The sequence below is a fragment of the Schistocerca piceifrons genome, chromosome X (assembly GCF_021461385.2).
Source record: "Schistocerca piceifrons isolate TAMUIC-IGC-003096 chromosome X, iqSchPice1.1, whole genome shotgun sequence".
Classification (NCBI taxonomy): Eukaryota; Metazoa; Arthropoda; class Insecta; order Orthoptera; family Acrididae; genus Schistocerca; species Schistocerca piceifrons.
Window position 1 is genome coordinate 380,008,390 of NC_060149.1, and position 16,138 is coordinate 380,024,527.

Genomic DNA, 16,138 nt, shown 5'->3' on the forward strand with positions numbered 1-16,138 from the left:
TTTGTAATTGCTTTAAATACTACACTATTATTATGCAAAATCTACCTCAGCTTTTCTTGTAAGGCTCTCCCAATAAGCAACAATTTCAGCTCTTTTTGCCTGAATCTGGTCAGCATGATCTGCATGAATAGCACATAAGCGATCTGCTTCCTGCCCAAGAGTAGAAACTTTATCTTCAAGTGCAGCCAGATCTCGTTCGACACCCTCATGTTTTCTCTGAAACAGGAGGGAAGAAATATTGTACATAAAGATAGTTACCACAATACAAATAATGAAGGTGTCAGTGCAGAGTGAGAAACTAAACCAACCTGCAGTGTCTGAACACTAGCCAAGTCACGCCCATAGTCATCAGAGGACAAGACAACATCCTTTTCTGAAATCCATGCAACAGTTTCATCAGCATCCCTATTGAAACGCTGAATTTCATGAGCACCAAATAGTTTTTCTTGGCGCATTAAAGCCAGCTGCTTAAGATGCATCCAAGCTTCATTAAGTCCCTGCAAGAAATCAGACACTATAATGAAGAGAAGAAAACAAATGTGTGATCTGTAACTAGTCTTTCATGAGTATATTCCTTGTTATCACCATCCAAAAAATGAAAAATTGAATTTGTCCCAGTGGTTCAGTGAGCATTCCTCATGTGTTAAGTCCTCCACCAATATGATCATGGCTCAACATGTTGTTCGTGTTTTGGTTAAAAAACATGAGCTGTATCAAGCATAGGCCTTTCAGTGTGGGTGTGAATTTATATAAAAATGTATTTCGGACATACGATCCGCTACAATTCACTGAATCAGCACAAAAATTTTAAACTGTCATCAGAAAATACTTCTGCCCATAGATGATGATTTATTTACAGTCTATAATTGGAAAAACATGTGTTAACGAAGTAACAGAGTTGTTAGAAAGCAATACCTCTTTCCGTTGACTGATAGTGTCTCTCTCTGGGTGTCCTTCCATAATTAACTTGTCAGCTAGTTCGTTAACTTCAGTGACACGATATTCTTGTGAAGCCATATCCTTCTGAAATTCATCAAACTTTCGCTGCAAGACCTCAACATGTTCTAAATCGTGGCCAAACTCATCAGTCGTCACAAATGTTTCCTAGTAAGAATGGAGAAAATAAACAATCATCACTACTCCATTCATCACCGCCATAATGTGCATTTTACATGGAAATGCTTCAAATTAATCACAAAATTGCCAAACTCTTGCCCCAAGTTCAAAATGATCAGTATGACAACAACAAAAAGCTAAATTCAACAACATAACAGTACCTTATCATTTATCCAAAACATGACTTCATCACACTGACGTAGGAACTGGACAAGCACCAAAGCTTGTTGCAGCTTCATACCCTTCTCAGCAAGTTTGGACAGAAGAAGTTCCCAAAGACGATGCAGTTCATCTTTAAACAAAAAATGTCCACTATATATTCCATTAAAAAAAAATGTAACTTTTGGTATATACTGGGGAGCCTCTATCTTCATGATTACTTTTCCCCTGTGTCTTTTTGTATGAGTTTACACTATTTATTCCTCCAACTAACTTTACATTTTCTCATAACTGGAAGGCAAGCTGAGATTTATTGTATTTAAGATTCCAAAAACTAACAATGATACAATTTCAGTAACAATACTTTTTTTACTACTGTTATTTCCTCCTTTAGCATGTAAAAATGAAATTTTGTATTTGCTATAAAAATAAAGGGTCAATATTTTGAAAAGTAACTTACCAAGTCGCCTTCGAATAATGTCTGAGGCAAAATGCCCCTGATTGATCATTTCCATTCCTGTATTATCCAACGAAACAATGGCGTTGCTATGTGCTGCCACTTCAGCTTCAAAGGCTTGGTGTTTCTGAATCTTTGCCTGGCAAAAATAGAACAAAATTGTGGGTTCTGGTGTAGTATAGATGCAGTAATAATAAATTCAACATTACTTACAATAAATTAAGCAATACCTGTAAATTTGTTGGGTCTTTGTAACTTTCATCTGATGCTGCTTGGAGTTTTTCATTGATCCAAGATTCGAGTTCATCGGCATCCCGTTTGAAATACTGAAAAATATTGGCAATTAATGAAAACAGATGCTCTCCCAAAACATTGTTTTTAGGACATTATAGATATAATAAGTTACCTGAAAACGACGGGAATCTTCGAGCTTTTCTCGTTTGGATCTCGCTTCTTGTTTGAAGTCGCTGTATCGGTGTAACACCTGCTCACGGCGTTCCTGAATATCTTCAGCTGTTTCCAATATTTTGACTTCTTTAGGTGTTATCTGATCCATTTTTTCGGTTCGGCCTCTGAAAAGCACAAACAAAAAAGATAATGTTACCCATGGCAGTGCATGAAAACTGCACACTACCAAATTCAACAGACAACATACAATTATTCTGAATATAACCTTGCTCAGTGTATGTTACAGAGACAGGGGCAACAGCAAAAAGCAGGTATCAACTGATGATGGCAGTAAAAACACACGTGCAATGGAATTACATGTTTGAGATACAGTTATAGGAAAGATTCTGATATTATCCTACTACTGATGTAGTGCAGTACACAGAGGAAAATGACAGTCCAGATTGGTTTCTAAAACTAACCCCCACCCCCGCGCTCCCCTCCAGCTAATGCATTACCACACAACCACCGATCATTAGCAGAATCCGTCTAGCAGCAACACCAAAAATTAGTCAAACAATAATTTTAGCACAATAATTTGTGTTTTATTAGAAATCAATGAGTAAGTAGTAGTATTTGGCATGAAACAGCAAAAATTAATCACATTCCAGTCTTTATTAACTGGCTAAAATTTGTATTTATTTAACTGTAGGTTCATTTATTGCCAAGAGAAAAAAATCTGGAAGAAGCTCCTAGCTAAACCATGCTCAATTCAGTTGAAATTCGTAAAGGATATACCTAAGGGATTGTCAAAATCCCAAGCTGGTTGGGGGGGTCATGCCCATAATGAGCCCGTTCTCAACTGGGGAGACCCGGAGACCCTGTTGGCCAAGGTAGGGTTTGCCAAGCACAAAGACAAGCAGTAGAAAGTCTCGCCGTGTATGGGTGGGTATTATCTTGCTGAAATGTAAGCCTGTGACAGCTTGCTATGAAGGGCAACAAAATGGGGCGCAGAATGTCATTTACGTACCGCTGTGCTACATGGGTGCCACGGATGACAACCAATGGGGGTCCAGCTATGAAATGAAACAGCACCCTACACCATCACTCTTTGGTTGTTTGGTGGGTGACAGTCAATTTGGTATCCCATCGCGAGTACAGGGAATCTCCTGACACGTTTTTAGCCTGCTATCTCACTAAATAGGATAGAACTGTCTTCAGCGATGAGTCCCACCTGGAACTGAACCCCAATGGCCAGCGCCACAGATGCTACAGTTCTGAATAGGAGCATCGGTGCCGCGTCGTGATGAGGCGGCCCGCGAGCTACAGGAAGCATTATGTGAATCGGGGCCGCAGGTCATCAAAGGTCACCTTGCCTGGTCTAAGTAACAACAAGATGAAAGTACAGTTTGCAAAAATATGTTTCCCATTACTGAGGGGGTGTTTATGAGAACCTTGCTGGTCGCATATCACCGGTGCTACCTGGCAAATGAAACAAACCAGCTAATACCCTTACAATTGCATTTAACCAGTCGGTTTTGTATCTTTGATAGGCAAAAATAACAAGCTGCTTTGTGTTTCTAGCTGTGGCCATCTTCTGCAACCTCGAAACATAAGCTTTGATAATAAGACTGCTTCAAGGTCTCTCTAACTGTGAACTGGTGACTCACAATTAAGCAGTCTCCTGCAAATTGGTCACAATAAGGGCGCTTGTCTACAACAAGACTTCTCTATGTCTACTAGCAGGTTTAATTTATGTGGTTGGTAGTGATACACTGTCTCGTAGGAGGGTTTGTCCGTGCGAAGGTGTACTGTCAGGAGACATGTTTGAATGTGTGTGCATGACCACGAGCCAGTGAATTTGCCATTAGTCATCAGTTGGGCCTGAGCTGTTGTTCGTACTAGTGCGTCTTCGCGATGAGTGCTGAACTCATTATTGATCATGAAGTATTAATTGAGTTGGTGGAAAACGACCAGCCTGTTGGGATAAAATAACTTACGTGCATAGTAAAATCATACTATCAATGATTCTTCAACTGAACACGGCAATTCAGAATTATGTCATTTTTAAAGTGAACTGCCGCAAATTTAGACATATCTGACGAAAATACCGCAGATTTTCTATATGAAGTCATGAAACTTATTAATGCCACTGGGTCTAATGGTTCAAAGACTTCTGAATTTCCAAAGAAATCCTGAAATGTTTTTTTTGTCATTTTCGTATAAAAAATCATTTTCATTTAAGGAGGCTATCTTAAAAGAAAACAGAATTGCAAGTTATTTCAAATGCATTCCGCTTATGTTACTGGAAAATAATTTTTGCACAGCAAACTGACTTATACCAGCAAGTAAATTTACTTTCTGTACTCATCTCAGTGTCACTGCCAGCATTTGCGCATGGAGAGACCGCCCGTTTTCCCACCGCCTGCAGAGATGGTGTTCAGATGAAGTAAAACACTTTTTTTGTTATGAACTTCGGGGGAGGGTGGGGGGGTTATTTCCCCTTGCCATTACCATGTTTTTGTGATCGATGAATCTCTATCACCATGATCAGACAATGCAGATATTAGTTTCCACTTCATATCACTGAAAGTAATCCAACAGCACTACACGGGAGTAAGAGAAGCCCACGCCAACAGCAACAATGTACAATAAAGAGATTAGGCTACCCAAAGAAGGGGAGTGCTATCAATGCAATAGTTAAGGACTTTCTTCAGTAAAACGTAGTAGTTTGCAAAGTGAAAAGCCAGTGACAGTTCATAAATTCAACACTATAGAGGCTTTACAGTTTTATTCACCGGGAAGTTTAATAGTCGTGACAATTTAAGGTTTGTGCTACAATATGAATGTCGTAACACATTCATTACATTACAGTTTCTGAAAGAATTCTGTGATATTTCAAGTAACTGAACTTCATCTCACTGTTTTAATCCCCATTTCCGGATATTTCAATCAGCTGGTACGAAGTCATATTGCAGCCACGATCCTTTAAGAAATCATACCCCCCCCCCTTTCCCTTCGCAACAATGATGTTGTTCCTACATATCCCTTGGGAAACTTTCATTTGTAATATTCAAAGGTATTACGGGAAAAAATCGCAAGGTCAAAAAATCATGTAGAGTAACAAAATTTCGAGAATATATTTGTCTAACATATTTAAGTGATAACACTGGTAGATCACAGGTTAATGGAAGTGTGAGAAATGCCATTCCAAGTGTTAAATTCTGGTACATTAATAACCGGTGTAACCGCCAGTAGGTTGGATGCATGCAAATGTGTATTCACAATGTTGCACAGAAAGATGTCAGTCTGTGGGATGTGTTCCATGCCTGTTGCACTTTGTCGGTCGATTCAGGGATGGCTAATGCTGGCTGTTGATGACGCTAAAGTTGTATGATCAGGGTGTATACGCGGACAAGGAAAAAAAAAATTCCCGGATTTCCCGGTAAAAATACACTTTCTTCCGGGTGAAGACATACGTTTTCCGTGTTAACTGACAGTATATTTTCTCTCGGTACTGTATAACATATAATTCCTTTGAATGATTATGGTTTTATACACGGGCGTAAAATTTCCCGGCGCTTTAGAAAACTAAAAACAGAAAAAAATGCGTTTTGGAAAGATCTTAGATTTGCAGCAATATGTACGCTGCATATTTTCGTATTACCAAAGTATAAATTCGTATTCCACCAAACACCGCATGTTACTTTCCAAGGGGAAGCCACTCATAGCTCGTGTCACGTGATCTTACCTGCCGATCACAGCGGGTTTCAGAGCTTAGGATACGTGATGCAGTCAACCAATAGCAACATCACTGTTCAGTAGCGCGAACACACGAACAGAAAAAGTTAACGGTTTAAATTAATATACATTGTGTTGCAACACGAAACGCAAAGCTTTCACATATAATATTGATCTATAAGATTAATACGCTGCAAGAGAAGCTAAGCTTTCACATACAATTTTGGCCTTTATGAGCGTATTACAATAAGATATATCTCAAAAAGGTGCCAGTAAAATTTTTAATAACGACAAATGTCTGATCTTCTGGGCTCGAAATTCATCTAAATGGCTCGTCATCATAGAGTTCATCTTTAAATGAGAGTCAAAAGCTCTGTGGTTTAAGAAATTCATCGTACATTACCGCATATAGTTCCTGTGTAACTGTCAGAATGGTACTTTGATGGTGACCCTTTTCAAACCACCATTCGGAATATTTTTCCGCGACCTGTTAGAAATAGGTTCATTTCAGCAGTTGCCAGAGAGCGCCAGATGACAGGTTTCACCGCGCTTGCGCAGCTACGATGTCGTAGGGAGCCCGTATGTTCGTACGTGTAAAACATTAAAAGATCTAACATTATGTCATAAAAGAAACAAGGCATCAGAGGATACTCCAAGAGGATCGGAATTTTGTGATCCATACTAAAATGTGCACATTCGTATGTCCAGATTCCCACTGAAGTAGGCCACGACCTGATATTAAGCTTTTGGTTCAAATGGCTCTGAGCACTATGGGACTCAACTGCTGAGGTCATTAGTCCCCTAGAACTTAGAACTAGTTAAACCTAACCAACCTAAGGACATCACAAACATCCATGCCCGAGGCAGGATTCGAACCTGCGACCGTAGCGGTCTTGCGGTTCCAGACTGCAGCGCCTTTAACCGCACGGCCACTTCGGCCGGCATTAAGCTTTTCAATGTGGTTTTCGGGATGTAAATTTTCTTGGAGTACCAGTACTGTGTTCTCATGTTTGGTTCTTTATTATGGCATAATGGCAAATGTGCTAGAAGTTGGAAACGAGCACTTGAAATGCAGTGAACAGTGTGTGGAATTAAACACTTCGTTTCAAATATATTGTCTGCCTCAGCGGAAAAGATTAATAAAAGAAAATTTCCTTGGCAAACCGACAAAAATAACTTCAGTGTTCTGCAAGGCAATTAATGCTTGACTGTCAGAAAGGTGGAAATAAAATAAAACCTGCAACTAACAACACATTTTAGCCTTCCGTAATTATGTAATGTATTTTAATTTACTTCCCGGCCACAGAAATCTGTTTTGTTTTCATTTGACGCGAGAGCAGTAAACGAAGAGGAAACAGCTAAATCACTAAATGTAAACACGAGTCACGTGGAGACTACCTACTTCTCCACTGTAACTCATTGTCAGCCTGCTCTGCGCATCAGCCGCTGATCTCTAATATTTCCGAACCGGGGCAATACTCCGCCATTCCCTATAGCGTTGGAGATAGGACGTCAAAAATTTAAAAACCGAATTTTCAAAAATATGTTCATTTTGTAACGAATATCTTTCTGAAGAGTGTGATGCATAAAACATGTGTTCGAGGAAAAGTAAACAAACAACAAAATAACAATTTGGTCGTAAGTGTGCCAAAGTGCAGTGCCTCGTCTCCTCACACAGCATTCTTCTATCGCACGTCACTGTACTTCGCTCTGTGGAATTGAAACGTGTATATTTTGTAATGGATGCCATCAAACCGTATTCAGGACAGTGGAAATTGAAATGTCCTATGGTGCCTCTCCTGCTTACAGTCGGCCGGTCTGATTTTCTGTCCCTCATATATATATATATATATATATATATATATATACACACAAGAGCTCTTCAGAAAATTTGCACACTTTGTTCCCTATCAGCTAACAACTTGCTGCTTTGTGTGATATAAAATTAAATATAGGATACATAAACCCAGTAAAAACATGAGACAAGCAAGACAATACACATTTCTTCAATCCTTAGCTCCGAGATTTTTTTTTTTTTCCTCTCTAATCTTGGAACAGCATTACATGGCGTGCTTTCCTTTCTCCGAAAGAATCTATTACCTCATCAAAGTTCGTCAAACGTTTTGCTACATGAAAAGTCGAAATGTCGTTGTCTAATACTGAAAGATTCAGAAGGATGTAGGTTGCAGTAGGTACTGGGATAGAGTAGCATGGAGAGCTGCATCAAACCAGTCTCAGGACTGAAGACCACCACAACAACAACAACAACAACAACAATACTGAAAAAGCTGTTAATACAAATAGGACCCAAGACTGGTGCGGTTTCCCGATCTGATTACGTTTATTTTGTCACTGTCTGCTAGATAAAACAAAATAGACCTTTTTAATACTGCGGCAATTGTAATACACACAAAATAAACGAGACTGTTTTGGCACAAACGGTCTTTTTTGTAACGACAGAATGTAATTCACAAAGTACCAATATCAAATGCATATTAGGCCTACTACAAGCAAAAAGCTTTACGTTAGGAAATAGTTTCACACTTCATTCATACGCTCCAGTTTCTCAAGCATGAGATCGAAAAGTAGTAGTACGAAATTTTTATACAAACTTGGCATCGTCATATTGTTCCATAATTTGTGTGATGTCCCCTTTTCTTTTCCTTCCTCGTTCTAACAAACAGTCTTGTTCTCACTAATTCTGTAACTACTCCTGCCAAAGTCAAAGCAAGTTCACTAACTCTACCAGAATCACCGGTTTAGTTATTCCGCGATTATTCTCCGGTCAGGCGTTGTTACACGTTCGTACAACACATTTTCCGCGCTTCTTCCAGAATAGAACTTAAAGCGGCTGCTAGCCGGGGACTGTACAACTGGTTCTTACTAGTAAAGCGACCTGTCCACAAATTTTCTGTCAAAACTTCATTTTCTTGGATACACCGAGAAGGTAATAAGTAATCTTTCTTACATGTTATTCGTTTATTTCCACTCCTGTAGTCTGAATCTATGGATTTCGCTAATAATTATAACAACGCCCATCATTCGAAAATCCAATCAACGACACAATCAGACAGCGGTTGACATTAATCCGTTCGGCCTTCCTCCGCTCAGCTCGTATAGCCCCTTTTGTCTGCAGGAAAGTTTGTTTCTACATGCGACGAGGATTTCCCTGACAAAGACATCATGTACACTATACACGCGTTCAGAAATCAACTTACGATTCATTCAGAAATCAACTTAGAATGTGTTAAAAATGTTCAAAAACCAACAGGTATGCGTTTCAAAGCCATATGACTAATCGATAGACTAACGTGCGCTGGATGCTAGTCGCTTTGTGAAACAAGGTTTTTTCCTCAAAAATATGAATTTGCCCCCCTTCCCCTAGATTTGGGCCTCCTGCGCATGCATGAATCTGGCAGCTTGAGCGCTCCAGTAAAATTTTTACGGGTAAATGTACCAGTTGTGACGTCACGCTCGTCGGAGGCATTGTACAGTCTTCCTGAAGTCTTGACACATTTTGCTGTTGGCAGACGATTGTATGAGCACTGCTTTGTTGCTATACATGGCGCATTTCCCTTGTAATTTAAGTTTTATTTTCGTTTTCCCTCTCGTTCACGTTTTAATGCTGCAGTATTATTCTGCAGTAGCGCGATACAGTAATATCCTTTGTTAGAGTAACTGTTCTTACCAGTCAAAATTAAAAAAAAATTAACTGAAAACTACAACAACGAAAAATTCCCGGATTTTTCCCGGTTCTCTCCCGGATGAAAAAATGCCCGGGTCGTATACACCCTGATGATGATGTCCCGTATGTGCTCGATTGGAGACAGATCTGGTCATCAAGCAGGCCAAGGCAACAAGTCTACACACTGTAGAGCATATTGTGTTACAACATCAGTATGTGGGCGATCATTATCATTTTGGAAAACAGCCCTGAAATGATTAGATTAGATTTACTTTCATTCCAATTGATCCGTAGTGAGGAGGTCCTCCTGGATGTGGAACATGTCAGAAAAACAACAATACATGACAAATATTTACAACTAAAACAAATAAGCTAATGTACCATTCCACAGGTCCCAAGTGGAATGATCGTCATTTTTAATGAACACTAAGAGTCATTTTACAAATACTAATGCACTGAATTTAAAATAAAAAACGTTTTTTATTTATTTATAAGGTAATAAACATGTAATACAACTACCGTAATACTTATTTACAATGAACACATTACTGCACTGAAATGGTGCAGAAGTTAGATTATACTTACACACACACACACACACACACACACACACACACACACACACACACACACAAATTTTCAGTGAACACATTACTGCACTGAAATTGTGCAGAAGTTATGTTGTACTTATATACAAATCAGTTGGTTTTACTAAGAAATTCATCAATGGAGTAGAAGGAGTTGGCCACCAATAAATCCTTTAGGCTTCTCTTAAACTGAATTTCATTGGTTGTTAAGCTTTTTATGGCTGCTGGCAAGTTATTGAAAATGTGTGTTCCTGAATAATGCACACCTTTTTGTACAAGACTAAGTGACTTTAAATTCTTGTGAAGATTATTCTTATTTCTAGTATTGATTCCATGAATTGAGCTGTTGGTTTGAAAAAGTGAAATGCTGTTCACAAATGGCAGCATCATAGGTCAGTCACCAGAAAGACGTACAAATACGCTGTGAGGGTGCGTAGGATAACCACGATAGTGCTCCTGCTGCAAAATGACATCGCACCCAGGCCGTAACTCTAGTTGTAGGTCCAACGTGTCTACCATGTAGACAGATTGGTCACAGGCCCTCTGTAGCCTCCTCTTAACCAACACATGGACATACTGGCACCGAGACAGAACCACCTTTCATAAGTAAACACAACAGACCTCCACCCTGCCACCACTGAAGTCACAAATGACGACAGTTTGTGGACGGTGGAATGCATGCTATAATGTGTGTGTCTCAGAGCTGTCCTTGAATTAACTGATTTGTAGCAGTTTGTTGTGTCATTGTGGTGCCAACTGCTGCTTGCAGATATAGTACGATGAGCCAGAGTCATATGCTGAACACGATTGTCTTCCCTCTCGGTAGTTCCACCTGGCCGTCTGGAGCCTGTTGTTCTCGCGACCATACCTTCCCAGACCACTGCTGCCAGCAATCAATTACAGTGGCTGCTTTTTTGCGACCGTACATTCTCTAGCACCACTCTTATCCGACTGGCATGAAATCTGAAATGACATCAGATTTCAGACGTAGAAACACATCTACCAACTTTGGTTTACGTCGCACAGCTCCTCCTTGGTGTTATGGTTGTTTTTTCCACCACTGTATTTGCAACTGGTCCTAGACATTCCTAACGCCCTCTGCTGAAATGGCGACTTCTGTAACATCACAGTTTCTGTGAGGCAGTTTCTTAGATCATATATATCTATGGTATACGTGGGCATATTTATTTTGTGGCCATTTCTTCAGTCCTTTTCCTGATTTTTTGCCACAATTTATGTCTCCTCTGATGACCCTTCAGATTCACACTGTATTGTTTGATCTGCTAAAACACACCAGCAGACATACAGCTCTCTACATTTTTCAAAAACAAACTACATAACATCATCAGTAAACACTTCCGGGCTAAGTTGCCATGGTCGATCTGTAGCCCGGAAGTGTTTAATGATGAAGACGCCGGCCGTGAAAGCCTACATGGGATGAAACTACATAACACAAACTTTGAAATCATTACTTTACCGTGTGTGCTAGTGCAGTATGTACGGTGGAAAGTACTCAAGACCAGTGTTACTTGCCCATTCCATGATACTCCAATTACCCAAATTTTATCTGTATGTATTTCTAGATCTTGTTGCAAATACATGTGCTCCAATCTTTAGAAGCAACTTTCCATGTGACGCACAACACAAAGTATACCACTGCAGCTTACAGTCCCGTAGCACTCCTCGGCTAACCAAATCAACCCACTATGTATCACCCAGTTCTAGTTTGAGACGTTTCCAGTTTCTTCAGTCAGTTTAAGCTTGACCTGACATGGGTCCTGTTCTCAACAACTATCTTGTAAGTTAACTCCTCCACAGTCACCTGCATGCAGAACCAGTTTCATTAATCACAGTCTGGCATTTGCCTTTCCCTCTATCTGCCACAAGTAAATTCTATTTTACATTACTGCAAAACTCACACCACTCCATATACCTCACAAATAACAGGCAGCATTAGCAGTTTATTTAATAATTTGAAAGCTCAACTCAGGAATCTACTATTGCCAACAGCATACTGAAGGATGGAGGCCACCACCAAAATACAATTATCTGTTTTCAATCCATAATAACTGATGATAATTTTCAAGCTTTCTACATTTGTCACTGCCATCGTCCTCATCCTGAAACTATTCAGCCCAGCCACGTTTGCATTTGGTACCATTGCAAATCTTGGGGAGAGACAAATTGGTAAGTTGACACATTTGCACACTTTCAGTTGATAATGTCATATGGAATAATGTTCTGAGGAACTCATCATTAAAAGCAAATCTTCATTGTTCAAAATCATACTGTAAGACTAATATGTGCGTTCATCCACGATCATTTTCGACACATCTCTTTAGATGTCTAAGGAGTTGGGAATTCTGACTAGTGTTTCACAGTATGTTTATTTCTTCATGAAGTTTATTGTAAATAATCCACTGCAGTTCAAAAGGAACAATGGTATACATAATTATGATACCAGATGGAAAAGACATTCATTATTCCACATTAATGTTGTTTTTACCACAAAAATGGGTGCACAATGATGTAACTACAATTTCTGATAACTTACCCAGTGACATAAAATGTCTAACAGGTAGAGCAAACTTTGAAAACAAATTCAAGAAGTTTCTCCTTGACAACTCCTATTCTGCAGAAAAATTTCTATTATTGTAATGTGTAAAAGGTGGTGGATAGGAATTACAAACAACTTAGATTTAATTTAAAATTAAATAAATTTTCAGCATGTAGCCATATTTACAAATTAATTTGGAATGTGAATGTACACTGACTCAGTCCAAATTATTACGATTTATCGTGCAAATGATTGCTGGAACATAGTACTAACTCCAGAAGTCAAAACTACAGTTTCCTTATATGCGCAAAGCAGCATTCCCAAATTTTCCAGAGGCATGTTGAACTTGCACATGCGCGGGAGAGTAGGTCAAGCAGGACGCAGCAGACGAGTGGGAGGGGGATTTATTGGACCATGCAGCTGTGAACGTCTGCCATAGAACCTACACTGACATTTTACCCCCACACAGACGTCTTACAGAGTCACGAGCACAGCACTACAATGGCGACAGATTAAATTTATAGTTACCGGTGGGTTACTTACTGCATTATTAAACTTCCCTACAGTTTTTATTTGATTCGAAATTCCAAAATTCCTTGAACTGATTTTTTTTTTTTTTTGTGTGTGTGTGTGTGTGTGTGTGTGTGTGTGTGTGTGTGTGTGTGTGTGTGTGTGTGTGTGTGTGTGTGTTTTTCTCCTTATTAGTACTACAGATCACTGATGAAATTTGTTGAGTTGCCACATTTCTAATTAGTAACTATTTACAGTTCACCTAGAATTGGAACCAATACATATTAAAGTTTCTTTACTGTACAAGAAATAATATTCAGCTATATAACATTATATTTGCGCAAACTAAGTTGAGAATCGGTGCGGCATCGGATGGGAGGGATTGTAAATTGAAAATGCCTTTACGGGGGCTCCCATCAGCCACCGTTCCGAGTGGCAACTTGGTTTGCATGTATGGCTGTAGCAAGGTTCCTGCAGAAAATTTAAAATTTTTTATTAGGAAAGACTAATTCTATATAATAATGGCCTCTTACACAAAGCTGAAGATTTTTATTTTTTCACTTTTCTCAGAGACTGTGGTCACAGATGGGACTCCACACTACATTTGAACATCTGTGGAAGTGATGGAAAACTGTATGACCATTTAGTTTGCAAACATCTGGTCCAGAATAGCTCCCCGTAAGGGAGCATCTTCTGTTTAGCAGTGGGCTCTAAATGTATTTGTAATTACAGAACACACTGTAAGTTTATGGATTTTGGCCATTACAGCACTTGCTACAGAACCACAGAACGTCTCTTGCTTTCTATAAGCACTGAAATAAGTTTATTCTCTGGATTATTTTTTATTAGACTGATATCAAGAGTAGTTGTGGCTTTTAATTATGTTCTCTTAATATTACAATAGTATTTCAATTCTTACAATCATCTAAATCCACAGAAATGTGCCTTCCAGAAAAAAACTGATCATTTTGAGAATCTTTGAGTGTTGGTGACGCAACAGTACTTGACATTTTATGCTTCAAAAGTTGTACTATTCATGCTTTCAATATAGAAGTCCAGGGGTGGTAATCAAATCTAAGACTAAAATTACTGACTTACTGACCATTTCAATTCCAAAAACTGACTACTGGTTTGGACTTAAAAAACAGGCTAAATATAGACTCAAATTTCCCATAAAGAAAGAAGGGCCAAAAGCTTTTTTAATTTTTTTTATTTTATTATAATCTGGCATCCAACCCATTCCCAAACTCTTACTTATTGTTTTAATTGTAATTAACACATAAAACTATAACAAAATCACATAATAATAATAAACAGGTAAACCACTGCACTTTATTATAATACGCTCATGCTCCCAACCAGCACAAATACTTCTAGAAAAAGCTTTAAAGTGCATCTGTACAGTAGCACTTTCAGAGTAATACAAAAAAATGTTTTACATCTCAATTTTTAAATTGAATGTGGAAAATCATCTAGCTTTTTTTGCAAAATTAGATCATTTAGTCTCACTTTGTTTTTGCTTATTTGAAAAAAAAATTATAACATCGATTTTTCACTGAACTGCTTCCTGTGCCTTTAATTTTTTTTCACTTCTTGTTCCCTAACTTTTGTAGCACACACTAACATTGCTTGGGCCACACAAATTCCCACTGACTCCTCTTTATTTACAGCTTCTTTTAAGCATTTGTTTCCATGATCCAGTAATGCGTTTCCTCCTCTTTCATTTTCTTTAATGTCCGTTAATTGTGTTCAACATTTACTTTTTGTTTTCCAAACGTACTCTTCATACTTGCAACAATTTTTCTGTTTCCTGTTCCTTTTGTTTCTTCAGTTTATCATCAGCCACTCTTCTCTCACCTTCACAGTACCACTTCTATGCAACATGAGCTGTGCATGCCAAATCAAGATACTGAGTGATGATTACAAAGTGAGCCTTCCCCTCAAGCATATTCACTGCAGCATCTTTTACAGTCAAATGATCATCTTATGGTCTGTTGTGACTCGCCGATCTTTCAAAGTGCCGCCGCGCAGTTACGCGCGTCCTCAACATGCGGCGCTGTCTGCCAGCCATGCAGCAGCCGCGCCACCTAAGCGGCCAACCAGCCAGCGGCCGCTAGACTTGGACTCAGACACTCAGTGCTGATTTGACTGTTCAATGTACACTCGTCTTACCTTGTTTATTACGTGCTCTGTGGCTAACATGTATTGTGTCGTCCTACAAATATATTTGTTCAACTTGACATAACAATTGGCGACGAGGTAGTGGATTTTTCTTTTTCGTCGTTGACCCACTGGTTTTCATGGCTACTTTAGAGCAACTATTGCAAGGTCTCCTTGAACAGCAAACGCTTCTCACTTCTGCGGTTCGTGATTTCGTCGCGGCATCAAATGCGGGGCGTCTCTCGTCGTTGTCTATACCTCCTTTTCCTCCTCACGACGAGACGGCGAAAGAATGGTCTGATTACGAAAAACGTCTTCGACAGCACTTCTAGGCATTTCATGTCGCGAACGAACAAACATGCAAGTCTTTGTTCCTTTCATGGATTTCACCTCAAAATGTATCGGTTGTCGTCGCAATTGGCTCCTTTGAAAGATCCTGCGTCTTGGTCCTTTGCGGAAATGTGCTCACTTCTGTCTATTTTCAAAAGCAAATGCATGTGGTAGCCTCTCGTGTTGCCTTTTATCGTTGTCAAAAACAACCGAATCAATCCTATCGCGCTTGGGTTGCTGAACTTCACGGCCTCAGTAGAAAGTGCCAATTTGTTACTGAAGTTCACAAAGAATCCACGCCGATTACATGGTACGGGATGCTATTATCCGATCGGCGCCCGACAAAGAAGTTAGACAACATGCCCTTCAGTTCGCAAGTCCTATGCATCGCTCAGTCTTTTGAAATTTCTCGCGCCGCTGGGGCGCAAATAGAGGCGTGGGGGTGACGT

The 16,138-nt window shown here is 39.3% G+C and overlaps 1 protein-coding gene across 1 annotated transcript in view; it reads right to left on the minus strand.

The window, feature by feature from the left end:
- The window catches only part of LOC124723018 (spectrin alpha chain), a 125,191-nt gene that overhangs the window by 81,459 nt on the left and 27,594 nt on the right, over window positions 1-16,138 (minus strand). The window contains 7 exon segments of the mRNA XM_047248193.1: window positions 46-216; window positions 309-497; window positions 916-1,104; window positions 1,278-1,408; window positions 1,736-1,871; window positions 1,963-2,058; window positions 2,139-2,304. Coding sequence (XP_047104149.1) covers window positions 46-216; window positions 309-497; window positions 916-1,104; window positions 1,278-1,408; window positions 1,736-1,871; window positions 1,963-2,058; window positions 2,139-2,288 — 1,062 coding nt within the window. The 5' untranslated portion in view covers window positions 2,289-2,304.